The 25,624-nt window shown below is 40.3% G+C and overlaps 1 protein-coding gene across 3 annotated transcripts in view; it reads left to right on the forward strand.

Moving 5' to 3' along the window:
- The window catches only part of MALT1 (MALT1 paracaspase), a 316,500-nt gene that overhangs the window by 136,815 nt on the left and 154,061 nt on the right, over positions 1 to 25,624 (forward strand). For all 3 annotated transcript variants that reach the window (XM_069220240.1, XM_069220250.1, XM_069220255.1), the window contains 2 exons: positions 12,844 to 12,867; positions 14,564 to 14,767. In XM_069220240.1, coding sequence (XP_069076341.1) covers positions 12,844 to 12,867; positions 14,564 to 14,767 — 228 coding nt within the window. The remainder of the gene's footprint in view (positions 1 to 12,843; positions 12,868 to 14,563; positions 14,768 to 25,624) is intronic.

The raw sequence follows: 25,624 nt of genomic DNA on the forward strand, positions 1-25,624 counted from the left end.
TCAGGGCGTTGTGCACTGGTTTACATTTCAAAGTCCTTTTCTTATTGGATAAATGCAACTAACAGAACAAGCATTTGCAATGCAATAGGTCTCGCATTTGTGAGCGTTAGAGCTACTGGCGTTGCAAGTGACAATGTCTTTTACTTATGTGTTTTGGTTTAAAGTGTAGAGGATGTATTAACAGACACTCCACTATTCACATCCTGTGATTCGGGGCAAATCACGTATTCTCTCCTTGCTACCAAAAATGAATGTGTCCTTGTGTAATGTAACCGGTGTTCATGTAAAGTGCTCTAATACCTTTGTGTCTGGTTCTTGCTATATAAGGCTGCAAAACAAAAAGCGTTGTTGAGTTTGCGCTCCATAAAAGTGCAAAAAAAGTAAATAATAATACCTTCATGTCGAGTTTGTGCTATATAATCTGGCAGAAAAATAAAGTGCTACAATACCTTACCCTTAGACATCGCAAAGAAACAGTAAGCTGTCCGAAAACAAGCAATAGGAAGAAACAGCATACCACCATGAGCTCGTTCAACAATGCCATGTTGATACACCAGCCGAGGCAAACAAAAAAAACGAGTGTGAACAAAGGAAGCTAAATTTTAAAAAAGAGTCATCCCATATTTGCCAGGGTCAGTCCTGATGGGAGGTTACAAAAGTGCACAAGGAGGGAGTGGTAAGCATTTGTACCAATAGAAAGCAAGTATGTAGGCAAGACTATAAAAACGACCCAATTTCAAAGATGGGCAGAACTTAAAGCCCATATTCTAAATACTACATGTCTCGAAGAGACAGTGCAGGCGCTCCCAAGGTGAGACCTAAAAAGGTAAAAACAATGCCAAGAAATGAGCAGGGTTGGAAAACGAGTCCTGTACATCTCTGCAAGTGTTAATATATAAAGGAGGTTATTAGTTTGTGTAGCAGTGATCCTTGTGCATTCATGACAAAACACACAGCTAAGAGAAGAGATAAAGTTACAGTTGCTTTGTAGCATTACTTAAGGCAAGCACTGACAATCAATAACTAAAAGTTATCTACGGCGTTTCAACCCCTTGGAGCTCAGATTGGCAGGATCATCATCAGGACAAGAAGGACATAGTTGATGCCGCAGTTCAAGTCAAGAACAAAGGGGTTCATAGCCATCCACCCCAAAAACAATTTTTAAGGCTGGTGCCCCACATCAACCAAAATGGAAAAGGAAGTGGCCTCCAAAGTGACATGGAAAACATTGTGAAACAGAGTATATGTCATGCGCCATTGTATGCTCTCTCTTGTGGCAGCAGATATGACTCTGCTCTTTGGCGTTATTTAGTATCCAGTATTCCAGTGTATGTACCTGATACATAGGAGTAGGCTTTGCCAATGAAGGTTGAATGGATTGCAAGCTTTTAAAGAGGCAGGCTTGGCATCCCACTGCTGATATGGTAATTAAGTACTTTTGAATGCCGGATTGCAGTTGTCTACAGGAGCAGATCACCTTGCTCAAGAAGAAACGGCGGCATCTTAATTTTAGGAAGTTACCACCTTCTAAGCTGAAGCACTACTGAAAGCTAGAGGAAGGAAAAGTAAGGAGATGCAACCTGGGCTATAGTTCGCTCTATTGCATGAAGGTCGGTGAGCCAAAGGTAAGGTGGGACAGCAAGGATAGACTGGTGGATGGCCAACATGTGTTGAGATGCTAGAGTACAGAATAAATCAACTCTGCCTTCGGCTCACCATCACTGACTCAAATTTGCTGCTAGATCAAGGCATGGAATATTACTTCCACATGGTAAGAAACAGGAGATTAAGCTCTCAGTCAATCAGTTTGCCTGAGCCTAAACCTCCTGATCCCTTAAACATCTAAAAGCACATATCTGATTTATCATGAACTTGTACTCTGTTGTGGTGCCTCCTAAAATATATAGTGCACCTACTTTGCTTATTTTATACCAACTCTTCCAAACCTGTGCTATGCAGAACATGAATGTGCAAACTCACTTCACTCCCTGACAGAGGAGGCACTTCTTGAGCTAAAGGCACTAGAATGACCCAACTGCTAATGCTAATTCTGTTTTCATTAATGTGGGCCATGGTTACATTAGAGCAAATCATCTTTAACCGAAGAACAAAGGATGAGGAGACGTTATTAACTCGGAAATTGGAACAATTGCCTTTTGAGCAAGGTTATGGGGAACCACAAAAGCAAACAGTCATTAGGGCATTTTCTAAGGCACAGTTATGTGCCTGCATCAAGTGCAATAGCCATCGGCATTAGAACGATGTTTATGACATTCTATTTCAAGTTTTTTAATCTGATGTATAACATCAGACCATCATCAAAGGACCACAAAAACAGCATTATTGCCAAATTTCCCCAAAAAAAATTGGCAATGTTGGAGCAGATCTTCCTCACCTGCACATCACAGATTAAGAGGAGACATAAGTCCTGCATCTAGCACTAAAGGCTTCAACTATTAGGAAAGTCAGATGGCATTTACGTGGTGCTTACTGGGGTTAAATTGTGAACTGTGTTTAAAGATTGTTTTGTGCATTTTTGTTTAGTTCAGATCCTACCTTAATTTGTGTATAAATCACCTCGATTAATAATGCATTTTATTTTTTCTGGTCTATATCTTGACAGTGGGATTGTCAGTAATATTCTTTTCAGAAAAATGTCTGTGCCATTGTTTTGACGTGGGTATCGCTAAGTAATTTTTTTTTAGTATGTAAAATTGAGGAACAAGATATGGAGTAGGACGGGCTCCACTGTGGTGTTTGCTTTTCCACCATGATTATCATCAAACAAATCAAAGCGAGTAGCAGAGAGCGACTTAGCACCTTGAGGGGCAGCGCAGGATTGGACTGGGACTGGGAACGGTGTTGACTGTAACTGCCCCGTTGACTAGTATTTCATCATACGCTGGTTACGAACGAGAAATTACAAAACGGATATATCAATGTTGTTAGCAGAACTGGTGTCACCTTCTAAAGCGGAAGTGCCATGGATGCCCCAGTATATGGTTTACTGTGATCTCTTTCTAATCATGGAACCCTTAAGCATCCGACTCCACTCTCTCTTTGCGTTGCTACTGTCGTACCTGTGAGCTCTGAGGATGGAGGCCAGGTGCACATGCACTTTCCACTTTCAACTCCAACTAAACTGTTATTAACTTCCTTTCTCTCTGTCAGTGCTACAACCATTCAGAGAGAAGTGTTCATACTGGCTTCTGAATTAATTTGTCTCCCATTTAATCTCAAGTCCGTTGGTAGGAGCACATCTTGGGCCGTCAAACCTCCTACTGTGATACTCGATTTTCTCTGCTTCACAATTGCGTGGAAATGGTCTAATCAAGGCTAGCAACAGTCTGCTTTTATGTTTTGTAAAGTGACCTTTTGTCGCCTATGTGTTTTTTAAGTCCAGTCCTGGTTTTCCCTTAACCAATGTAGCATTCTATGAGTTGTAGTCATGGTTCACTGGAAGGCAATCAGGCGCATTAAACTATCAAATTACAATTTTTCCTAGTATGTAAAATATAGTTGTGACAATGGGCATACCTTTGTGAGACCCGCAGCCCCAGCTTCTAATCTCTGCAACGTTAAACTAGCCTTTCATCCTTCCACTGCTGTGTTAATTCTTTTACAACTCAATGTAGGCCGTTAGTTCCATGCCACTAGTTTGTTTCTAATCCTGTTCAGTGTAGCAGTTCCGTCCTTCTAATAATAAAGCTTACTTTATAAAGTGGGCTCCACTACAGTCTTGCTGTCTTGTGCTAATGAAAATATAACTATGTAAAAAACAAGGATTGTTGAAGGTTCAGGTACCAGCCATTCAGATGAGTCGGACAAACATGAGTAGGAAACAAGGACAAGCAGCAAAGCAGTACGGGTTTGGGGGATGGGGGAAATCCTTTCACTTCAGAGCAAGAAAATGACCTTGCATCTGGCATTTGACCTCCATCTTTGAAGGCACAGCAAATGTGAGGCGATAACAAGAGTTACAGCCCTGTTCACATAAACAGAAGTCAGAGAACATGCAAACAGTAACAGGAGCAGGGAAGAAATGAAGTGCTCTGGTCAAATGCTCTTAGAGAAAGGGAAAAGTAGTCCCTAAACACACCCTACATTGACACAAGTGGAAGGGTACAAGTGCTAGGTCACTGCTCCCTGGATTGAAAAGGAGGGACAAATAGGAACAATTGACCACTAGCAAGCGAGGATTTTTAAAGGCCACTGATGCAAGCCAATGAAAAGCAGAAAGCCCACAAAGAAGTATATACTAATAGGTACAAGAGGTCTCGAAAGCTCAACCTACAAATGGATGCTTTAGCTTGTAAAGGTGAAGCTCGTAAACATACCAGTAAATCTTTTGCACTCAGAAAATTCTAAACATATACCAAATTTCTCAATATCTAGTATTCACTTCGTATATTCATGTACAATAAATAGTGCACATAGAAAACACACCATTATCACACATTAATCTCTTTAATTGTATTTTTTGAAAGCTCCTTCTCCACTGAAAGTAGCATATAGCTCCTCAGTTGATTACCTTATAGTAGTACTGCATCCTTAGGTTTTATGATGGCAGGTCCTTGGTCAGTCCACCTAGATTTTGTGTCTCTAACCCCAAAGCCTGAACAGTACACCCTAAGTATGGACCTATATAATCTTCTAGGGTTTATGTAAGAGTGTCAGTACAAGTGTGGAAGGGGTCACAAAACTGTGGACTGGCAATTTTAGATATTTTTTCGACCATCTGGAGATCCTGTTGTCAACTGTCTGGTGCTGAGACTGTGTGGATACAAAGCTTAAGAACTACTTAGAGAGCTGGGTGCATCTGCAGTTCTTGCATTTTCAGTATAAAGTTATGACTTTGCAAAAAGTAGCTGAGAATTTTGAATGGCAGAGCATGCTAGCAGTACAAGACAAGAACGCTCTCACTCCAGTCTAGCACTTTCCTAGGCTGAATAGACTAACAGTTTAGGGGCTATTCTGACCGTTTTCAGTCCACACATCTCTCTGGATAGATATTAAGGTACTGTCCATTGAACATTCCATGCAGGAACTTTGAGGGATTAGAGTCATCCAAGTAGATGAGAGCTGTCTTACACAGTATACCTAGATCATTGGCAAGTTCTTGTGATGTTGCTTTATAGATCAAGCTTTTCAAAAACTCTTTCTTGTTGATTCGAAAGCCTTCCAGGGTTTGGGCTTTATGAAGAAGTATAGCAGTTGTTTGGGAACAAGAACTGTCAGTAATCTAAGTTTACAAAGGTCACCAGCATTACTAGTAGTGTTCGTGTGATCAAAATAGTACCTGAAATAGACTGGAGACTGTCAGGACCCAACAACTCTGCCTAATTTGTCAACATCTTTAGGGGCATTGTTTCAATCATGTGAGTGTAGCACCAATGGGATGCTTGTAACGTCATTGTACTGTCTACATTTTAGGATAGATATTGCACAATGTTTGATATGTTCTTGATGTTACCAGTGCTTGTTGCACTATACAGTGGTTTTCACTAATGCTTGTTGACACGTGACTGTGTCAAGTCCTCGTGTTTCTAAATGTGTTAGGTTCACTTGTTTATTGGTTGCCAGGCAACCACCACACCCCCAAGGTCTCCAGGGAGCAGCTGCCTCATGTTTTCAAAAGCACCAGTCGTGCAGACTATAAATGCTCTTGCTGTGCACATGACTTTGCTTGACTTTCTTCCTGTCTGGCAAAGAAAGCCCTCTGCACTCTGGAATTCCCTCCAGGCCCCACCCGCTGCCCTCTTGACTCAGCTGGCAGCAAAGAGCCTCAGCAGAGATCTTCTGGAAAGAACACACTTCTGTCAGCTAAGTGGAGCATGCTGTCTTGAATCTGTTTGTGTAGAATTTTATAATGGTTGCTTTGTTTTTTGGTGAAAGCTGAAAACTGAGACTGATTGTACTCTAGCCTTTTTGAGACTTTGAAAGGCCGCTTCTAAGGACCAAGGCATGATTTATGAGTGGGGGCTAGATGAGGGTTGAATAACTGATTTAGCTCAAGGGCCTTCTTGATGTGCCAACTTTCATTTGGCAACTGAGAACTGTGACAGAACTTCTCTATCATCCACTTGTTTATTTTTTGTACTAATACTGATTAAGCAATTCAGTGCTAGGATTCCTTTATGTGTGAGTTTACTTGCTTTTGGTATTGCAATTCATTTTCTGTTAATAGTTATTATGCAATTCAGTGCTACGAATACTCTATATGTGAGTTTTATTGCTTTTGGTATTGCAACTCGTTTTATGTTGTAGTTTTACCATAGAAAACTTAATGTGAAAGTGCAGATCCATGAAAGGGACTTGCAGAACTTCCTAATTTGTTTAGAGACATTCAGATTTTGTGTATATTAATCCATGAGAAGGGAGGGCCAAGTTGCTGATATTACCAGGTGAATGTGCTGTGATAACGAAATTAGATGAAATTAATGAGATCAATGCATGCCTTTTTGTATGCTGTTTAATGAGACCAGTGCATGCTTTATTGAATGTTGTGAAACAGTCTCTTAATAGCACATAGCTTCACCAATACATAATTCATCACAGAAAGGCAACTTCCAGGGGCTCCACTGACAGTCCTCCATAAGCCGAAGAACCCCACCCAGCTGGACCTGGTGAAAAGGAGTGCAGTGTTTCTTGTCTCTTTTTTCCAAATCCCCTTCCCTTTTGGGGCACCTGCCAGGGCTCCTGGTGCAATTAGCAGCACTGAGAGGTGCCTCAGGAGGTCGGGAGAACAGCCATCGTCCCTGCAGACAGCCTGGTTTTCAGGTGAATGGCCGTGCCACAACAGAGACAAAGGTATGATTCTCATTCCTTCATGGGCCCCATGAAAGGTGTGGCTGATTCTGGACCGCTGATTTAAACTAATCCCTTCAGGAAAGAGAAATTCAAAATGATGTTAGGTCAGGTCTTGTTGATCTTAGACCACAAGAACATGATTGCATTCTTTGACTTGCAGAATACAGATTTTCTGTACCATTCCTTCAATTTTGCCGGAAATACTTCAAATTGCAGCTAGGTATTCCTTTTGGACTTACATCAGACCCTCTGATTTTCCCAAAGGTCGTAGTGGTGGTTGGTGCCCATCTACACAGATCGATGGTACATGTATAACCGTACCTTAATGACTCGCCGCAACTAGTATCTGCCCACTTGCAAGGCATGAGGTCACTGCTGTTCAACCTGGGGTCCCCCATTAATATATCCAAATCCTGCCTCCAATCAATATAGAAACTGTCCTTCATCAAAACCATCCTGGATGTTGTTGTTTGAAGGCCTTTCTGTCCGCTGAGTTGAGCCCTAGGCATTCAGAATAGGATCTGATTTTTTGACCGAAAACTTTTCCTTCATTCTCAGGACTGTTGTAGTTGATAGGCCCATTTGCCTCCTCCAATTTTTTGGTGCCCTTCAGTTGGTTGAGTATATGGACAATTCCATGGAACATAGGCCTGCTGCAGTTTGCTCAACATTGGTAGTTGTCTCAGTCAGGATTTGCATTTTGAAAGAGTTCTCTTGAGATGTAGAGTTGTGGATGACAAAAAACAATCCTATGTGCCACAGACCCTTTTGTTCTGTCACCCCACCATTGGCCACAACGGTAGGAGATACATCAGCCAATAGCCGGGGAAATAACTTGGATAAGGTAGAAATCTAGAGTGTCTTGTCCTCTTTGGAACAACACTACCACATAAACCTGTTGAAACTTTGTACAATACAGTTGTCGCTGAATGATGATGATCTACTGTTAAGCACTAGATCTAGACATGTGCTCACTCACAACATGATCGCCATGTGATACTATAATAGTGGGGATGACATGGGTTCGCCGCCTCTCTGTCTAGAGGTACTTAGGCTCTGGTTAATGCTAAATAGGATCTCACTGTTTGCAAGTCATCTACCAGGGCTCCTCAGCCAACTGGCAAATTAGCTCAGTAGGTGTCATCTTGACTATCACAAATGGTTACTACACCCACAAGTGGTTTAAAGGCTCTTCACCAAATCGGACACACCTTTGGTGGACCTTTTTTCTACCTCGAAAATGCTCAGTGTCCTGCTTTTTGTGTGCCTCAGATACTTTTTCCATGTTCCCTGTAGATGAATTCTGAAAAAAATTAGATGGAACTGAATGCAGACCATTCTGGTAGCCCAGTGTGGAACTCCAAACCTCTGCCCATGAGCATCCATATTCCACGTTGTGGGAACTTCTGTCCCAGCAACAGAACTTTGACAATCTGTACCTTTATGCATCGAGAATGAGTGAGACCAACCAAGACATTTTGCCCTTTCAGTGGAGGTGTGTCTGTCATACTGGCTGCATTTAGCCCTTCCACCAAATTCATGCATCCATGTACTATGGTTGCTATGAGGAGAAACTTGTTGATCTAGTACGGGTAAAAGTTGGCTGTCATTTACCTTATCTTTGGCCCATCAAGATTTGTTTCAGTACAGGTACAATTAAAGTTTTCTTATTGACCTTGCTGGCCTTTTACTGCTTACCTGACCAGCCTTCATTATTCAAATCATGTCAATACCTCCCTCACTGTTCCAAGAAGACCTCAAGAAAGGCTGAATTAGCCCACTTCTAAAGAAACCTACACTTGACCCTAATGACCTCACCAAATGCCACCCATCATTCACCTACAATTAATTGTGAAGATCATTGTGAAAGCAGCCTATGTTCAACTATAAAATCATGTTAATGCTAACTATCTTCTGCATGGCTACAAGTCTGCTTCAGATCGCACTTCTGCACAGAGACTGCTGCCTTACACATTGTAGGTGATGCCCTGCTGACCACAGATATTGCCTCTTGGTATTGCTGGAACTCTCTGGGCAGGATGGTTGACACAGTTAATGTCCTGTCCTCATATGCACCCTGGAGCCTTTATTGGCAATGCCTTTCACTGATTCAGAGCTTCTCCGCCTACCTTTTCAACTGCAGGTCCCAAACAGTCCCTTCCACCTGCTGAGTCTTGCATGTTTCCATACCGTCCCCTCTCATGCATAACAGCATCAAGATTCACCAATACACAACTCCTCTGGATGTCTAGCACCTACCTGAAGCTGAGCACAACCATGACAAAATTCCTGTTATTTGCCAAGAACAATAAACAATCGAATCAATGAGTGGCTAAATGACATGAACCTTGAGGGGTTTGAACCCCCAACATTCACCAAAGCCAAGGCACTTGGATTCACCCTGGACACCAACCTACCCTTCATGGAATACATTGCCAAAAAAGGCTGTCTGCATCCAGCTCTCTCTTCTAAAGAAATCTCAACATTTATTTTCAGAAAATGACTTCAGACCTGCTGTTAATGCCCTTGTACTCTCACACTTATATAAGGCCCTGATCCATGGTCTCTCAGACTCAGCAATGACACCCCTTAATGGCATTCTTTAATGCTGCAGCAGGTTTCACCCAGGGCCTGAAGAAATATGATCATATTACCCCCATTCTGATGTAACTCCATTTGCTTCCCTTGCCGGTCCCCAGCATCTTCAAAAACCACTTTGTTTACAAATCCATCATGACCAGCATCTCTGTGTATCTTCTTGACAAGCTCACCATCTCTGGTTCTTCTAAGCACACCTACAGCCAGGACACAATCAGACTACAGACTAAGAAGTGGAAAAACAAAAAAACTAGGCAGCAGGCATTTTCCATCTGTGCACCAAGGATCAAAAACAACATCCTGTATCCATTAGTGCCACCCCAGCGCTGCTCTAATTTAGGAAAGAGTTGACAACGCACCTCTTTAAGGAGCACTACATCACAGTGTATTAACTGTCCACAAACCAGCTACCTTTGCTATCAATTGTTGACTTTATGGTTGTCTTTAAGCCATATAGTGCTCTGCTTGCTTTTGGCGAGGTTTGTGTGGTCTCGTTTTCACCTTCCTGATGTGTTCTCCTTTTGAGCCTCCTAATACTTGCACTCTTCAGCCTTCCAAACTGAAAATTGTTTTCTATATCACAGTCACTTCTGCACGCCACATTAGGAAGCTTCAGGTTTTGTCAGTCCATCCTCCATATCCATCCATTCTTTCACTGTAACTATTGCATTGACTCTTGGGTTTGTGGACTCTGCTGTTTTGCTTGGTCTTTCCTGCAGGACTTCTTGGTATAACCTAACGCCTCAGAACCACCGCTGTTTGTAAAGGGGACCAGTTTGATATTGATTCAGTAGGTGATGCATCTGCTTGGTAGAGCTATCCATCAGACAAATCACTGACTTTTAGCATATTTCAGGAGAGGATGGATGGAGTCATGATGGAGGCCTATGGTGCCATCTACCAATGAGTAGGAGCTATGGAATCCTTTATGTATTCAATTTGGGACCTGGGAGGATGAGGTAGGGGATTGGTGGGTTGATAGAATATCCACCAGAAAAAGCATTATAGAAGAGAATTATCATATTTTTCTGGACTCTGACACAGATATTCTGCCTAGAACTAGCTGCAATAGGAACTGCTGGGCAATATGTGTGTCCAAGGGCACTGAAGTTTTGGATCCATGAAAGAGACTATAAAAAAGGCAACTGATCAGGGACCAGGATCCATTTGAATGTCTAATGCAGTATTTCAAGCAACTATGTTGGTTTCACATTTCAGGGCCAAGCATTTTTGTAATGGGTTAAAACTGTGTGTAGTGAATTAAAGCACTGCAGACCCATTAATAGATATGAAATAGTATAATATAAAAGTAACAGAAAGACTGCACTTTAGCTACAATTGTAGAGCCTACAGCTAGTGATAAGCCATACCTTGCCGAAATTCACACTAGTAAGGACGATTCTGATGGATTAATTACATGGCTTTATGGCCGGAGTTCTAAACATAAGGTGATGGAACATCATACAACTTCATCTCATGGAGCTAGCCCTCAGAAGAGATAGCCTTTGCTTTGCTTAGAAGAAACAGTCAGAAATGTATTTTTGTCTCTGGGATCATAATTTCGTGGGGTTCACTTCGTCATCTCAAAGAGATGCTATTTTATTGCCTGTATAGTAACAATTCTCTGTGTTATGTTTTTCAGTCTGTGTGGCCATCCCTTTCTGTCCTCTGTTTTGAAACCTCAAATAACTTAAAATACTTGAGGCAATTGTTCACTAATTAGAACAAAGATTCATCTATGTACTCTGCTTGCAGTATACCCACCTCACTTTGTGTGTTGCTGTGTAACAGCCAAATAATCATAATTTATTAATATTGATTTCAATTTCAGTCCAAATTACTGGTTGTACCTGCTTAAAAATGTATTAAATAGTGCACAGAGCCAATGCACCTCATATGTCTGAATGGCTAAGGTGCGAGTTAGAACATCATTTTGAAGGATAAGGCAAATGTACTTGAAATATGAGTTGATGAATGGTAAACAGTTAGTTTGCATTTTGAATTCTACAAATACTTTGTTGTAGTAGTGTCATCATCGTTGACATTACACTTTATTTTATTAATGGAAATAGTCATCCTACGCATGTCTCCCCATTTGTATTTTTTATTTTAAAAGTAACACCACCATGGTTTATTTATGAAGAAATCTAATTTAATTATGTAAAACGTTATTGACATAAAAAACTAGCAGTATCAGAATGGAGTTCTAAGAGGCAGTTCAATTTGGGTGTAATATTTTAGATAGTCAAGACTATTGCTATCTGGAATATGGTTTGGAAAAAAGGGTTACTTTAGACAGCAATACCTCTCTCTAAACTGGCTGCAACCACTTAACTAGTATATTTAAAAATATCCTGACCAACAATACAGCCAGTGATGGAGATGTTTAAAAACAGTTTTTTCCATCACTACTTATGGTTTAGAGTCTCTGTCAGGGCTAAATAAAGATCAAGATTTTGGCCAATGTAATTTGTTTTGCTCTATCTTTGATCTCCCCCAATTTACAGCTGAAACTCTAATCTGAATGAAATTTCACATTTTGTTGTCACTCCTTGTCATTAAGAGCACAGATGGTAGGTATAAGAACAAATATAGTAATCTTTTGTGACCTGCAAAGTCCAAGACTGTGAAACCATTAATAAGGATCTAATTTTGCTTACTGAATTACAAAAGGACTTAGACAATTTATCTAGCGCCAGCCGTAAACCTATTAAAGATTATAACCTGTTGGGAAGGGAGGCCCCAATATATTATGCTGAAGGCCACTTGAAAAGATAAGTAACCTAAGAAATTTGAGCTGTTCATTATATCAGGAAAAGTTAAAATATATTGTGAATAAAGACTACCATGTACGAGTTGTATTTATGTTTTTTCATGCCCTTACAAAGTTAGTTGCAACCAAAATGTATTAAGATTAGAATTTTTTCAGCTTACTTTGTCTCACATTAGGAGCATTTGCTACCCTAAAATGAATGGTAAAAAACAAATGCATATTGTGTTGACACCTGAAGGAATCCCTTGCCCATATTTTATGCGGTCGTCCTTATTGCAAATAGAAAGCAACATTAAAAATAAATTAGTTGGGCAGTAAGATTAGAACAGGTTAGGGTACATTTACAAGTGACATAAGCAGTTAATTTTTTGATATGACATTTAGGAAACTTACTATACATTCTTTATGTCATTGCAAGATGTCCGCATTAAGCAGTGTTCTAGAGCCTGACAAAGTATTCTACAACTATTAATATCTCAAGATCTTCTTTTACTGTGTCTGTTTTTAAACCATGACACTTCTGTTTAATTTAATAACTTCTCATAATTGCACAATGAACCTTTGAACCTAGAAGCTTGGGTGTAACTGTGATATTTGAAATTAAAATAAAATCCATGGATAAATATATGCTGAAGAACCATATTTTTTTAATTTTCTTTTAGCTGAACCAAAGGACAGACCCTTTGGTAAGTATTCAAAAGCATGTGTTTAGATTCACATCATCATGTCATAAAAAGTATATGAGGATTTCCTAAGCATAATTGCTCACTGACTCTTGGGTGATGGACAATGCGAACCCACATGTGAATCACTAATTGATCTGTGGCTAGCACAGGCCAACATAAGTTAAGACCTGAATACCAAATTTGTATATTTTTTTCTTAACTTTACTACAGCTTGCATGTTCTAATTGGCCTAGTAGGTTCCATCCTGGTCCCCTTTTCAGTCATCTTTACCATGGAGTTGTCTTTCAAACTATTCCTTCCTTCATTTCCTCCTCCCTTCTCATCACCCCCAGTATGCTTTGGTCACTGCCCATCCCATTCCTGTTGTTCCCATTTTCAATATCTGTTTCACTGTATTGTGTCAGCCTGTTGAAGCCCTAGCCTATCCATCAATTTCCTCACTCTTTTCTCTCTACATCCATTTCAGTTGGCTATCTTTTGTGTCTTTGTTTCTGCCCTGCACACCTAGGCACCTGCTTTTCATTCTTCCTATTGTTTCTTCATGTATTGATTTGATCTAGACATCTTCAGAACAAAGTGCTCAAATACATCTAAGAGGCAATTGGTAAATCTGTGAAACTATAAAACAAGCTGTGCAAGCACAATAGAAAACTAATTGTAAATATTGACAGTACACATTGTTCGATGTTGGGCTCTCTTCTCATCCATCTGTTCTAGAATCTCCGCTGTCTTGATTTCGGTTAGTTGTCATATTGCAGTGCACCAACTCATTGAGCAAAAATACCCAATGCTCTCTTTTGGCATATTGATTGACTTGATTCCGTGTGACTGCTCCCTTGCTGCAAATAGTATCATGAATAATATAGGTGGGGGGGACATTCATGGCTTGGTGAGAGGCATGGGGTGCCTGGTATGAAATATAATGTGTAATACATATGTGCATAATATATAATAGAGGAGGTCATGGGGTTTCCCATATCTGCAAAAGTTTGACAGAGTTCTTTTTATTCTCACCAGAGGAAAATCTATTCAGGATTATTTATTTCAGTGAGTAAAGGAAAGGAAGGTGCAGGCTTTGCCATAAAGCTTTTAACAGTAAAATGATAGAATAAAATATTCTCAAAAGCTATTTACTCCCTACTCAGGTCAGCTGTGTCTCTGCACTACTAAAATTAATTTAGATAGGCTTGTTGCATTGATCTTTCCAGCTACTTTAACAATAGAAGATGCAGAATACAAATATTATTCTATCGTTTTCAGAAAGATAAATGTGACATTCCTTGCCATCAATCAAGAAAGATGCATTCTGGACAACTCATCAGACAACCAATCCAAGAGACATCAACTACTGTGACCTTAGATAAAAAACATTCTTGTTTGGACCCTTATAGACTAATCCAGATCTAAAGCTCTAAATTAACATCACCCCAAGCCTATGGAGAACCATGTTTCAGAACAGGATATATATTTCCATCTAGCTGAAATTTGTAGCTCTCCATATCTCTTTCCTGTAAAAATATAGGCTTGATGTACAAAACACTGGTCACAAAATACCAATGGACAATGTCGGTACACCTCAAACATGAAGCCTTTAATACATTTCAGACATTGAGTTTTTTTCACTAGAACAATCTTTTTAAATGGTTTGGTTTCAATGCTTAGTGTATCTGACTTAATATTTCTGTATTTTTTGCAGCTACAGACAAAGTAGCTTTATTGATTGGAAACATGAGTTACTGGAACCACCCTCAACTCAAAGCGCCAATGGTTGATGTATACGAGCTGACTAACTTGCTGAGACAGCTGGACTTCAAGGTGGTCTCTCTTCTCGATCTCACAGAACATGAAATGAGGAATGCTGTAGATGAGTTTTTACTCCTGCTGGACAAAGGAGTATATGGTAAGGAGCCTTAGTGCAGAATTTGTGCACTATATGTATAAACATTTCTGTATCATGGTCTCACTTTTAGTGTATTCAATGTATATAGGTATGTGTGTACAGGTATTTGGATGATTATTGGGAATAGGAGCCTGCAGACGCTGCCAATTATTCTCTAAAAGATCTTTTCAATAGAAGTTTGGATACACAGGAATTACATATTCACTGTATCAATGCATATTCAGTTGAAGGTTTGTATAAACAGATAGGATTGTAAAAATTTCCAGAAAGGAATTTGTGTGTCTTTGCTTCAGGATGAGAATGCATGTACCAAGGAACAGAGCCTTGTACTTCAGATTGTTTCTGTGTGGTGCAAGTCTGACTGGAGTGCTGTACCCAATGCACAGGCGATTGTATATGATGAGAGACTTAACAGTTTAGCTGACCTCACTGAATGGAACCACAAACATGACATGCGCAGTAACTTAATGAAAACACTACAAAATGACACAACACTGGTTTAGAAAAATAGAGAATATTTATCTAAACAAAACAAGACCAAAAAGACAAAAATCCACAATACACAAGTCAAGTTATCAATAAAAAAGCAAAAAGAGTCTTCATGTAGTTTTAAACACACACTAACACTGTTAGCGTGAAAATGTACCTAGGGTGCGTAAAAATAACCCCGCACGGGCGAGTGTGCATCAAAAAGGGCTTGCGATGCATCGATTCCACTCACGAGCGGGACCTTGCGTAGTTTCTCCTTTTGTCGGGCCGGGGCGCGTCATTTCTTCTCTCCGCAGGAGAGTGATACATCGATCCAGTCAGCACTCTCGGCAGGGAGGCCTTTCATTGTTGTAACACGCCCAATGGTACTTGTGTCAGAAATCCAGCTGCACGATGATTTGAAAACCATGCAGTGCGGGTTGCGATCTCACCAGCTTCCGTCAGCGATGCTGTGTGTCGTTTCTCCAGCTCTGTGCGTGGATTCTTCGGTCGCGTTGCAGGCGAGCGTCAATTTCCAGCTGTGAAGCCAGTGGCACGGAAATTTTTCAGCCGCAGATCGTAGTCGCGACGATCTTTTCCCCGCACGGTGTTCTGTGCGTGGATTTCTTCCTCTTGGGCTGCCAGCTTCTCCTTTCAGGGTCCCAGGAACTGGATGGGCACCACAGGGTAGAGTAGAAGTCTTTCCAGAGGCTCCAGGTGCTGGCAGAGAGAAGTATTTGCTGTCCCCAATACTTCAAACAACAGGAGGCAAGCTCTAAATCAAGCCCTTGGAGATTTTCACAAGATGGAAGGCACACAAAGTCCAGTCTTTGCCCTCTTACTCTGGCAGAAGCAGCAACGGCAGGATAGCTCCACAAAGCACAGTCAGAGGCAGGGCAGCTCTTCTTCCTCGGCTCTTCAGCTCTTCTCCAGGCAGAGGTTCCTCTTGGTTTCCAGAAGCTTATTTATACCAGCTTGTGTGATTCAGGGACCCCAGCCTCTGACTGGAAGAGAAGTAAACATACAAAGGAATAGTGCAGATGAAGGAGAAAGTTAAAATATGGTGATGGACAACTAAGAGAGGAAAGGTTAAGGTTTGTTTGAAGAGAGTGGAAAAAGGCTCCAAGTCAACAGAGCAATGACCTTGATTGTGGTGAGGGGCCAAGGAAGAGAGGTTCTATGAGAAAACGGGTGTTTTTGGAAAGGATTCTGAACAGGAAAGGGCATGGTGCAGAACCCTATGAGACAGACACTAAAGGAAATTCTTTCTGTGTTCCCTGTAGTCACCACCATTTTGCAACTCAGACAGACAGGAGAGTGAAGCAGGGTATTTCGTAGACAGACAGTGTTCATTGACATTTTTCAGTCACTGCAGTGAATCTTTTATTAACCAGGAGCAGGGGTTAAGGTGTGAACTGTCAAGGGTGAAAGGGCTCAGTATCTTCTGGGCCCAATTGAAATTTGTAACCAACAGCTACATCCACTATATCTTGCTGAGAACCCTCCCATTATATCCCTTATGCACTACCTTGTAGGGAATTGACTGAGCCCTCTCAAATGGCAACAATAGTATGTGAGGCCTTTATCCAGAGTAACTCCCCAAATAACCCCCTGCACATTTACAAGAAAATCAACATTTTGGTATTCTACCTCCTTTGGGCTGCATAAGGTTCCAGAAGCATTTGACAACATTCCTTTCACCTCTGTCTCAGGTTTTTCACCCCCTTGTGGCAGAGCATATCCACTGAACTGTAAACTTGAAAATAATCAAATCTAGTCAAAAGATGGATCGCTTAGTCTTCTATCCGGTCCAACATTTGCAGGGGATATCCTCTCTTCTTGACAGCATCATCTTCCAGGCTCATGCATGCCATTGAGTTGCTTGAATTCACAGGGGTGTATTTATATCCTTATCTATCATGAAATCTGCATAACCAAGCTAAATGGCTATATATTGTTTGAGTACCAATATCGCAAATGGAGGATTTGGAATTCTTTTGAGTTTGGAGTCATATGTATGTAATAGGACTTTTTGAACCTCATGTGATGATGTTTACAAATACGATTTTGAGGCTATGTAAAATGCTTCAAGATTATGTACAGCACCAATAAATGTTTCAAAATGTATTTAACATTATATTTCTTTGTCTTGGTTTTTGATTTTGACATTTACTCCCCATGTCCCACTAGTAAATACTGTATTTACATCCATGCTCTGAGGCTTCTCCGTCTCCAGTTAGTGTATCTCTCGCCATATTCGTACCTTGCAGTGGATCCTGGAGAGGACAGGCGTACATCTCTGATTCAATCTTTGTGGAACACTCTTGAATCACCAGTTACTCCTGTAGCTGCCTATTATTTTATACCAGTAGGGGTGGTTGGGCCAGACACATGCTCTAGTGGAAAGAAGCCTGTGTACTGAGGGAGTTGGGATTCATTACAAAGAGAACCCAGGAACCAGTTCCAACTGAAACTTGCAATGTGGGTCAGTAGTTATGGGGAACTCCCTGCAACTGGGAACAGTTAACTGATGTCTAAGGAAGGAGTTCTGAAGATCTGAACATTTCTCCACTGGCTATTTTTTTAAAACAAACATCTACTGCTACAAGTGAGTAGACATTTTAAGGACTAAACAACTAAAAACTATTCTTTCACACAAAATAGGCAATGGGCATTGTTTTCTTACAGTGAAAGAACAAATGCATTTTTGCCCTTTAGTGGTTGTTTTTGAGAAGTACATCTAACATATTACTTTGTTAGATTGTCTCTCCAAAACTGTATTGTGATTCCATAAAAATCCAATATTTGCTATCACCATAACCTTTGATCACTACATCTGGTTCCCTTTAATTTCGTTGTATCTTTCTTATTATATTCATACTTTTCAAACCAACGTTACACTAGCTTTTTGTATTCTTTATTTTCTTAACTGTAATGTTATTTCGGTGTAGCTGCGCATGTAATCATGGTCATTTTTCTCTTACCTGGTCCTTTCTGCTTCTGTCAATATAGCAATAGTGCATGAGGGATTCCTAACAGAAATCAGTTCAACCATTCAGAATTAGATTGTTTTGGTTTCATGGGAGCTCAGCCACAGTTTGGTAGCTGTAGCAGTGCTGTAGCCTCTCCCCCACCAGCTCACCAATTCAGTTTCCTAAAGTATTAAGGCATTTTGCTCTAGGAATGGCCTCTGTGGTATCCCCATTTTACCTTGGAAAAATGGAATGGAGCCTGAGGAGTCTGGAGTCTGAGACCGAATATATTGGAAACTATCTCAAGGAGGCAGTGCTACCAGAAGATGTACACAAATTTGGGACACTGCTGGAGTACTGAAACAACTCTAAATGACAAAGATACAACCTTGGAAACGTTTTCTCAGAGTATTGTCTCTGCTCACAGCATTCTGACAGGTGGATCGAGACTACAGCAGGGTTATTCAACCTATGTGACCACGTGGCGCCCTTTACGATTCCAGCATTAAGACTTGCCCAGTTTCTGATACTTTCCTCCCAAAAAGTGTTTAAGTAGGAAGTTCTAAACTTTCAGAAGGATCAACCATTAACATTTACCGAGGTGCAGTCACTCACAAAAGATGCATCCTTCCTACTGTCTGATTTAACACATATACCACATTAATTAACTAGGAGGAAGATTCTGCTGCATGTGCCAAGATACCAGGGGTGAGCCAGGGATTCCTCACTAAAGCCAGTTTGCCTTAGTGACTGATTGAGCTGTGTTCTCATGCAAGGTTTTGCTCTTTCTCCCTTTAGAACACATGGATTTCATAGCATCACTTTAGGGAAGAGTATGGTTATGTAAAAAAAAAAAAAAAAAACATTTGGATTCGTTTTCCAATACTGCTCTAACTGGAGTTTGTGGCTTAAACATCACTGCTTTCAACAGTTGTCCCTGTGTTCCTCAGATAAAATATTTCTTAGGTGCATTAAGCAGCCCATTGTGAGGCTGTCTCTTGAAAGGTGCAATTGCAATATAGCTAACATACAATTCTAGGAAGTCTACTTTATGCCATAGAGTTCTGCAACCCTTTACATTTCATAGGCAATTGAATACTTTGCATGACACCCAAAACAGCAGGGAGGATGCATTAACCTAATTGTGTTTAAGATTAAATAGTTATTGTTAGACTTTTCATCCTTGGCGTGGCCTCCCTTAACTTTTTGCCTCTGTTTCCCAGGTTGTTGATGTGTGCTGGGCTCTGATTTTGCTGTTTTTGTTACTCTGGGCACTTTACCACTGCTAACCAGTGCTAAAGTGCAAGTGCTCCTTTACAAAATGTGTATGTAATTGGCTTATCCATGATTGGCATATTTGATGTATTTATAAGTCCCTAGTACAGTGCACTAGAGGTGCCCAGGGCCTGTAAATCAAATGCTACTAGTGTGCCTGCAGCACTGGTTGTGCCACCCACATACGTAGCTCTGTAATCATGTCTCAGAGCTGCCACTGCAGTGTCTGTGTGTGCAGTTTTAACTGTAAATTCGACTTCGCCAGTGTACCCACTTGCCAGGCCTAAACCTTCCCTTTTCTTACATATAAGACACCCCTAAGGTAGGCCCTAGGTAGCCTCAAGGGCAGGGTGCAGTGTATGGTAAAGGTAGGACATATAGTAATGTGTTTCATAACAGCGAAATATTACGAAATCCATTTTTCACTGTTGCAAGGCCTGTACCTCTCATAGGTTAACATGGGGGCTACCTTTAAATATGGTTAAAGTGTAGATTCCCTTTGGGAGCAGATGGACATGTGGAGTTTGGGGTCTCTGAGCTCACAATTTAAAAATACATCTTTTAGTAAAGTTGATTTTGAGATTGTGTGTTTGAAAATGCCACTTTTAGAAAGCGAGCATTTTCTTGCCTACACCATTTCTGTGACTCTGCCTGTTTGTGGATTTCCTGTCTGGGTCATTTTGATAGTTGGGCTGGTTGCACCTCACACTAGACAGTGGCACAAAGAGAGCTGGGGTGTAGTCTGCATTTCCTGATGAGCCATCTGTGCTAGGAGGAAAGGAAGGAGTGGTCACTTACACCTGAAAGGGCTGTGTCTGTCCTCACACAATGACGTCTCCAACTCCCTGGTGAGTGTCTGGGCAAGGCAGGATTTCACATTCAAGAGAGACTTTGCTTTGAAATAGGCCTACTTCTAAGGAGAAATTGGGTATAAGAAAGGCACCCAAAACCAGGGAAGGAGGGTGGTCTCAGAAGGGCCCCCTTTCCCAGGCTACCTCAGATCTCATTGATTGCTGGAGAACTGCATTTTGTGGTATGGATTGATGTGCTTTCCTACTGTAGTTTTCAGAATTTGTCATTGTGTATATTTTTGTCCCATTTCATAGGTTACTTTTTGAGCAGCTTTGCAAAGTTATACAGTTGGCAGTGTCTCACTGCATACTCCAATAAAGCTAAAGTTAAAAAACAAATAACATCACTGATGTCACTGCATCTTCACTACCTCAGATACACTATCTCGATCAGTGGCAAAGATTTGAAAATATCATTATTGAGAATAGCACTGCATTGACCAAGGTAAATCTATAAATAAGTGTAAGGTTTAGTGTTACAGAAGGGGCTAGGTTTAGGTTTGCCATTTAGGGTAGTGATTTGTTAGGATTCATGGCAAGGCAGAGGGATAGGTTTAGTGGTAGGTTAGGATTAGTATTCCGGCTAGAGTTAGACTTTGTGTTAGGGTAAAGGTTAGGATTAAGATTCAGGTAAATTATAGGGTTAGTGTATAGATTAGGGTTAAGGTTTAGGTAATGCTTAGGGGTTTGACCATACACCACTGTGAGAGTGGAGACACCAGGGCAATCTCAGCAGTGCAAACGCTCAGCTACTCACTAAAAGAGTTGTCTCAGAACATGCCGGCTTACAACATGAATAGTGCTCCTTCCTCTTCATGCCACACAAGGCCTTTGGTATGGTCTCAACTCCATTCTTGGTCGAGATGCCCCCTTCAGGAGCTCCGGACATAATGGAGTGCTGCGGAACGAAACAGTGAGACATAATTTTCCTAGGAATGCTCACTGGAGGGATAATCTTTCTAGTGGATCAAGGATTGAAGTTGATCTCAAATCTTCAGTGAATCAAAATTTCTTTAAACTCCTCATCTCGTTCTTGAAACATAACTGTGTTAGGCTCAGACGGAAGCTGATTATGGAACATGAACATATAGCTTCAGTGAAGATGAATGAAGGACAGTGTGAATCTGCCAAGGGGCAACTTCAGTCAAAAGGCCACGTTATTGATTTGATGAAGAGTCACAAATGGGCCACAAAGTTGCAGTTGAAAGTTGATTGACACTGTTATGACAGACAGAAAACAACAAGTCTACTAAACGTTCTCTCCAGGAACAAAAGAAGCAGAATTTCAGCACATTTTGTCATGTTGACCTTTGACTGGCACAACATTCAAAAGCAAGCTGCCTATGCTTCTGTAACAGATTCACTACAGATCAATATGAGAAGAGGGTGAAAAACTCCCGGGTGAAATCCTTGCATACAGAACAAAGGGTGAAACCTAAAATGCATAATGAGTTGCCTTATTATTTGAGACTTTCACAACTAGCAAGTACGAGTCCTAATTATCTTGAGCAGAATTAGAGCAGCATTGCAGTTGTTGCCTGACTTATGATTCATTCTGTTTGTTCATATGCATGAGGGAATAACCAGAAGAAAAAAGGAGCTTACTAACCACCCAGTGCTTCACACCAGGTTTTCTAAAGGTGTGAATGATATTGAGTACCATTATCAGAAAGGATTACATCAGGCAATATATGAAGTAAAAAAACAAACCGTCAAAAACACTGGGCAGTTTATTCAGCTGTTAGTGATTTTGGCTAAGGAGAACAACTGGGCCTCACTGGTAAAAATGTCTACTGTGAGCATTATCTCAAAATATCCTTCTGAAAATTGAAAATCTGGTAAGCAGTTTGAAGAGATCACATAATCAGGAGTAACATCTGTAAATAAGTAGTTTAGAATGTTAAGATTTATGGCGAGCACAAGTAGGAAAAGTGAACACATCCAAAACTGAATCCAGACTAGTCCTAAATCCTCTATGACAAGAATTAAATGAATCATGACACATCTTCATTAAATCCACGTGTAATTATTGCTTGTTGATTAAAATACAATTCATATCAGTGAAGTAGAGAAGTCTTTATCTGAATTTCTAATTTCTTGTTTGTTCTGTTCTTGAGCATTCTTGACGTTGTCCTAATAGGATTGCCCAGATGCAGCCATATGCTAGGAGGACTCACAGGCTGGGCATTTGTGAGTAATTACGCAGGATAACATTGGGGTAGAGCATGAGCTAACACATTCTTCAAACCAGAGATGTATGTGGATTCCAACTGTGCAAAAGAAAATGCCCATCAACCTTAACTGCTGTTCTTACAATGAAGATTTCTCATATAATGTAAATTCATCTGTTGATGGTATCCAGTCAGTGCAAGCTTTATCCAGTCAGTACGAGCTGTCTTCATGGCTAAAGGTTCCTTCTCAAGCACTAAATAATTCTGTTCAGATTCTGGCAATGAGTTTTACCCAAAACAAGAATGTTTTGACCGTCACCTTCTTGCCTTTATAAAAGACCTGACGAAGCTGCTCTTTCAGAGGCATCGGTTTCCACAGTGAATTTCCCTGAAGTAGCATGATGACATGAGATTAGTGTTCGGATAACATCTGTTTGAGTATAATAAAAACGTTGTCAACTTCACCATCCCAACAAAAGTTTCTTTTCAAAGCCTCCTTTTTCAAGACACAAGTCACTCTTGAAATGAAAGTTTATAAGCCCCAAGGAACTGAGTCTCTTTAATATTTGTACATGAAGACCAATCCAAAGTAGAAACCATATTCTTATGATCCATAGATCAACCAGAACCATTTTGTCTATTAGGCTTACAGGTAAGATGATGGTATTAGAGCATTGACATCACAAGTTTCACATGTGCCCTGTGTTCTTGCAAGAGTCTTTGAAAACAGTCAAAACACTACAATATACTCTAAATAAAGTAGATTCAGACTGATTCGAAACATCAGAAAAGATAGAATCCATAAAACGTTGAAAAATGGCTAGAGCAATGCACAAACCATATATCATGACACTACATTCAGATTGCCCAAGCGTGATGCTGCAAACAGTTTGCTCCTCATCGCCTTCCTTTATGCATTGCAAATAATGAGCACCTCATAAATGAAGCTTGCAAGTCATGAACTGACTCCAGTAGATCTTTTACATGGAGCAAGGAGTATCTGTGCTAGATTGTGATCTGATTTAAGCCTCTCTAATGAACATAAAGGTAAAGAGTATAGTCTTTCTTGGGTACAAAAAAGGGTGCCCCAACAAGTAATGAAAAGTAAACCATTTCCTAAATTCTCAAGTCAATCAGCCTTCAGTTTTTTTTCTCTTTCTCAATCAAGGAATGAATTTGGCCAAAAGGAACAAGAGTGCCTAGTTTGATTCCTTTAGTGCAGTCATATTTTTTTTGAGGTGGAGGAGAGCAAAATCAGGAAACATCATACTGCAGTGGCATTGATGATAAATTGTCCAGTGTTAAATTAATCACTCAAGTATCAATTACTTTCTAAAACATAATTATAATCATGATAACTGTAACAATAAAGACATTGTTTGAGTTGATAAGTTCACTTACAGATTGTGCCACTTCACCCAAGGAATTCCTAAAATTGTAATTTTTATTATTAAACTATTTTTTGTATTATATTTATTTTATTATAATTAGGAGAGACAATAATGTTAAAAATAACACTCCTGTATGATCCACAATGGAGTTTTGCATTGGAAAAGAGGCCTCTCATGTTTAACCAGATGTAGGGGGGTGAACCACCAACTGTTCGAGTTACTTCAGAAGTCGTCTTGGCTCTCTTATAGATTGATTGTTATCCTGATGGTTAAACATACCACAGTTGTCACTATCCAACAAAGTAGAACTATTGATAATGTTTCAAATTTCTGTCTTGATATCAATGTGCAACGGAAATAAATCAGTGTTATGCATAGATGATCCAATATGAGGACTTCTCACTGGAGCCGATTGAATTCTTCCAGTCTTCTTGTAAGGCAGTTTAGGATAGGCTTGAATCCCATGTCAAGCATCACCACAATCCAGATGCACTCCAGCTTTGCACCACCACTCCTTCTCACTTAGTCAAAGGCCCTTGTACAGCTCCTACTTGCATAGTCTCCTCTTCTTCTGACCCAATTGAAAGTGGAGCAAATTCATCCCTAACAACCTCTTTAAGCCCAGGCAGTTTCAGCTGCCATTGGTGAAAAACGGATCACAAAATCAAATCATCCATTTCACCTTGTTAAATACCGCTTCCTTTGCAGAGTACTTCAAATCAAGAAAAATGCACCACAATAGAATCCAAAAATTCCTTAATTTCGTAGTATTACCAAGAAAATGCAAAACACCTTGAAGGGGACTACTGGAATATCTAAAGACTGCACCACCAAAGATTACTATAGTGTCAAATTCTCAATGTGCAGGTTGCAAAAAGGATCCATAGCGTTAATAATGCAAGATGCTGTTGTAATCTTTTAAGGACTAGACACTGTCTGTTGAGTACTCTTCTGGATTGCATGAAGAAAGGGCAACTCCTCTGAGTAGCCACAGTGCCATTCTGAACAGAATAGTATACGTAAAAGATGTCTAGTGTCTTCCAAATGCAGTCTTAAGTAGGAGGAAAAACCTACAAAGGGGAATAAAACTTCCTAGCCAACATCATGAATCTTGATTGACGATGAACATTATTATTGAAAGAGAAGAGCAGGGTACCAAACTCCAGAGGTTGCATTCAGTACAAAATTTAATCCACAAGGAGCAGGAATTAAGCAAATGAAGAAAGTAACATGAAATAAGGGAACAAATATGTTGCCACACATCGTACACTAGGAAATGTGTATACACATATGTGATTCTAACAGAAACTAATATCACAGGAAGAAGAATTTAATTAATCTTGTATTGAGAACATCAAATACATGTTATGGACTGACCACCATCTTGGAAAAGGCATGTTAGATGGCTTGACCACACCTTATTCCAGAAATCATGGGGTTCACTCGTGAAGTGATGAAGTCCATGTTTGACATCTTTCACTGAGTAATGCATTCCGTGATCCTAAGGACACCCATTGAGACAGAGGCATCAGGGTCGCACTGGAAGTGCAAGCACTCTGCTGTTCTCTGAACATTTTATGGTGCACTTCTTGACCACGTAAATAATGTTCCTGCCTCCTTGTTGGAAAATGGGTTATTGGTAAGGGCAGGTAAGTACCTACACTTAGCAATAGGCCACTAACCTCCACTTAGGTCCAGTTAGGTCTCAATAAATTAAACCCAACTCAAC

The sequence above is a fragment of the Pleurodeles waltl genome, chromosome 1_1 (assembly GCF_031143425.1).
Source record: "Pleurodeles waltl isolate 20211129_DDA chromosome 1_1, aPleWal1.hap1.20221129, whole genome shotgun sequence".
Classification (NCBI taxonomy): domain Eukaryota; kingdom Metazoa; phylum Chordata; class Amphibia; order Caudata; family Salamandridae; genus Pleurodeles; species Pleurodeles waltl.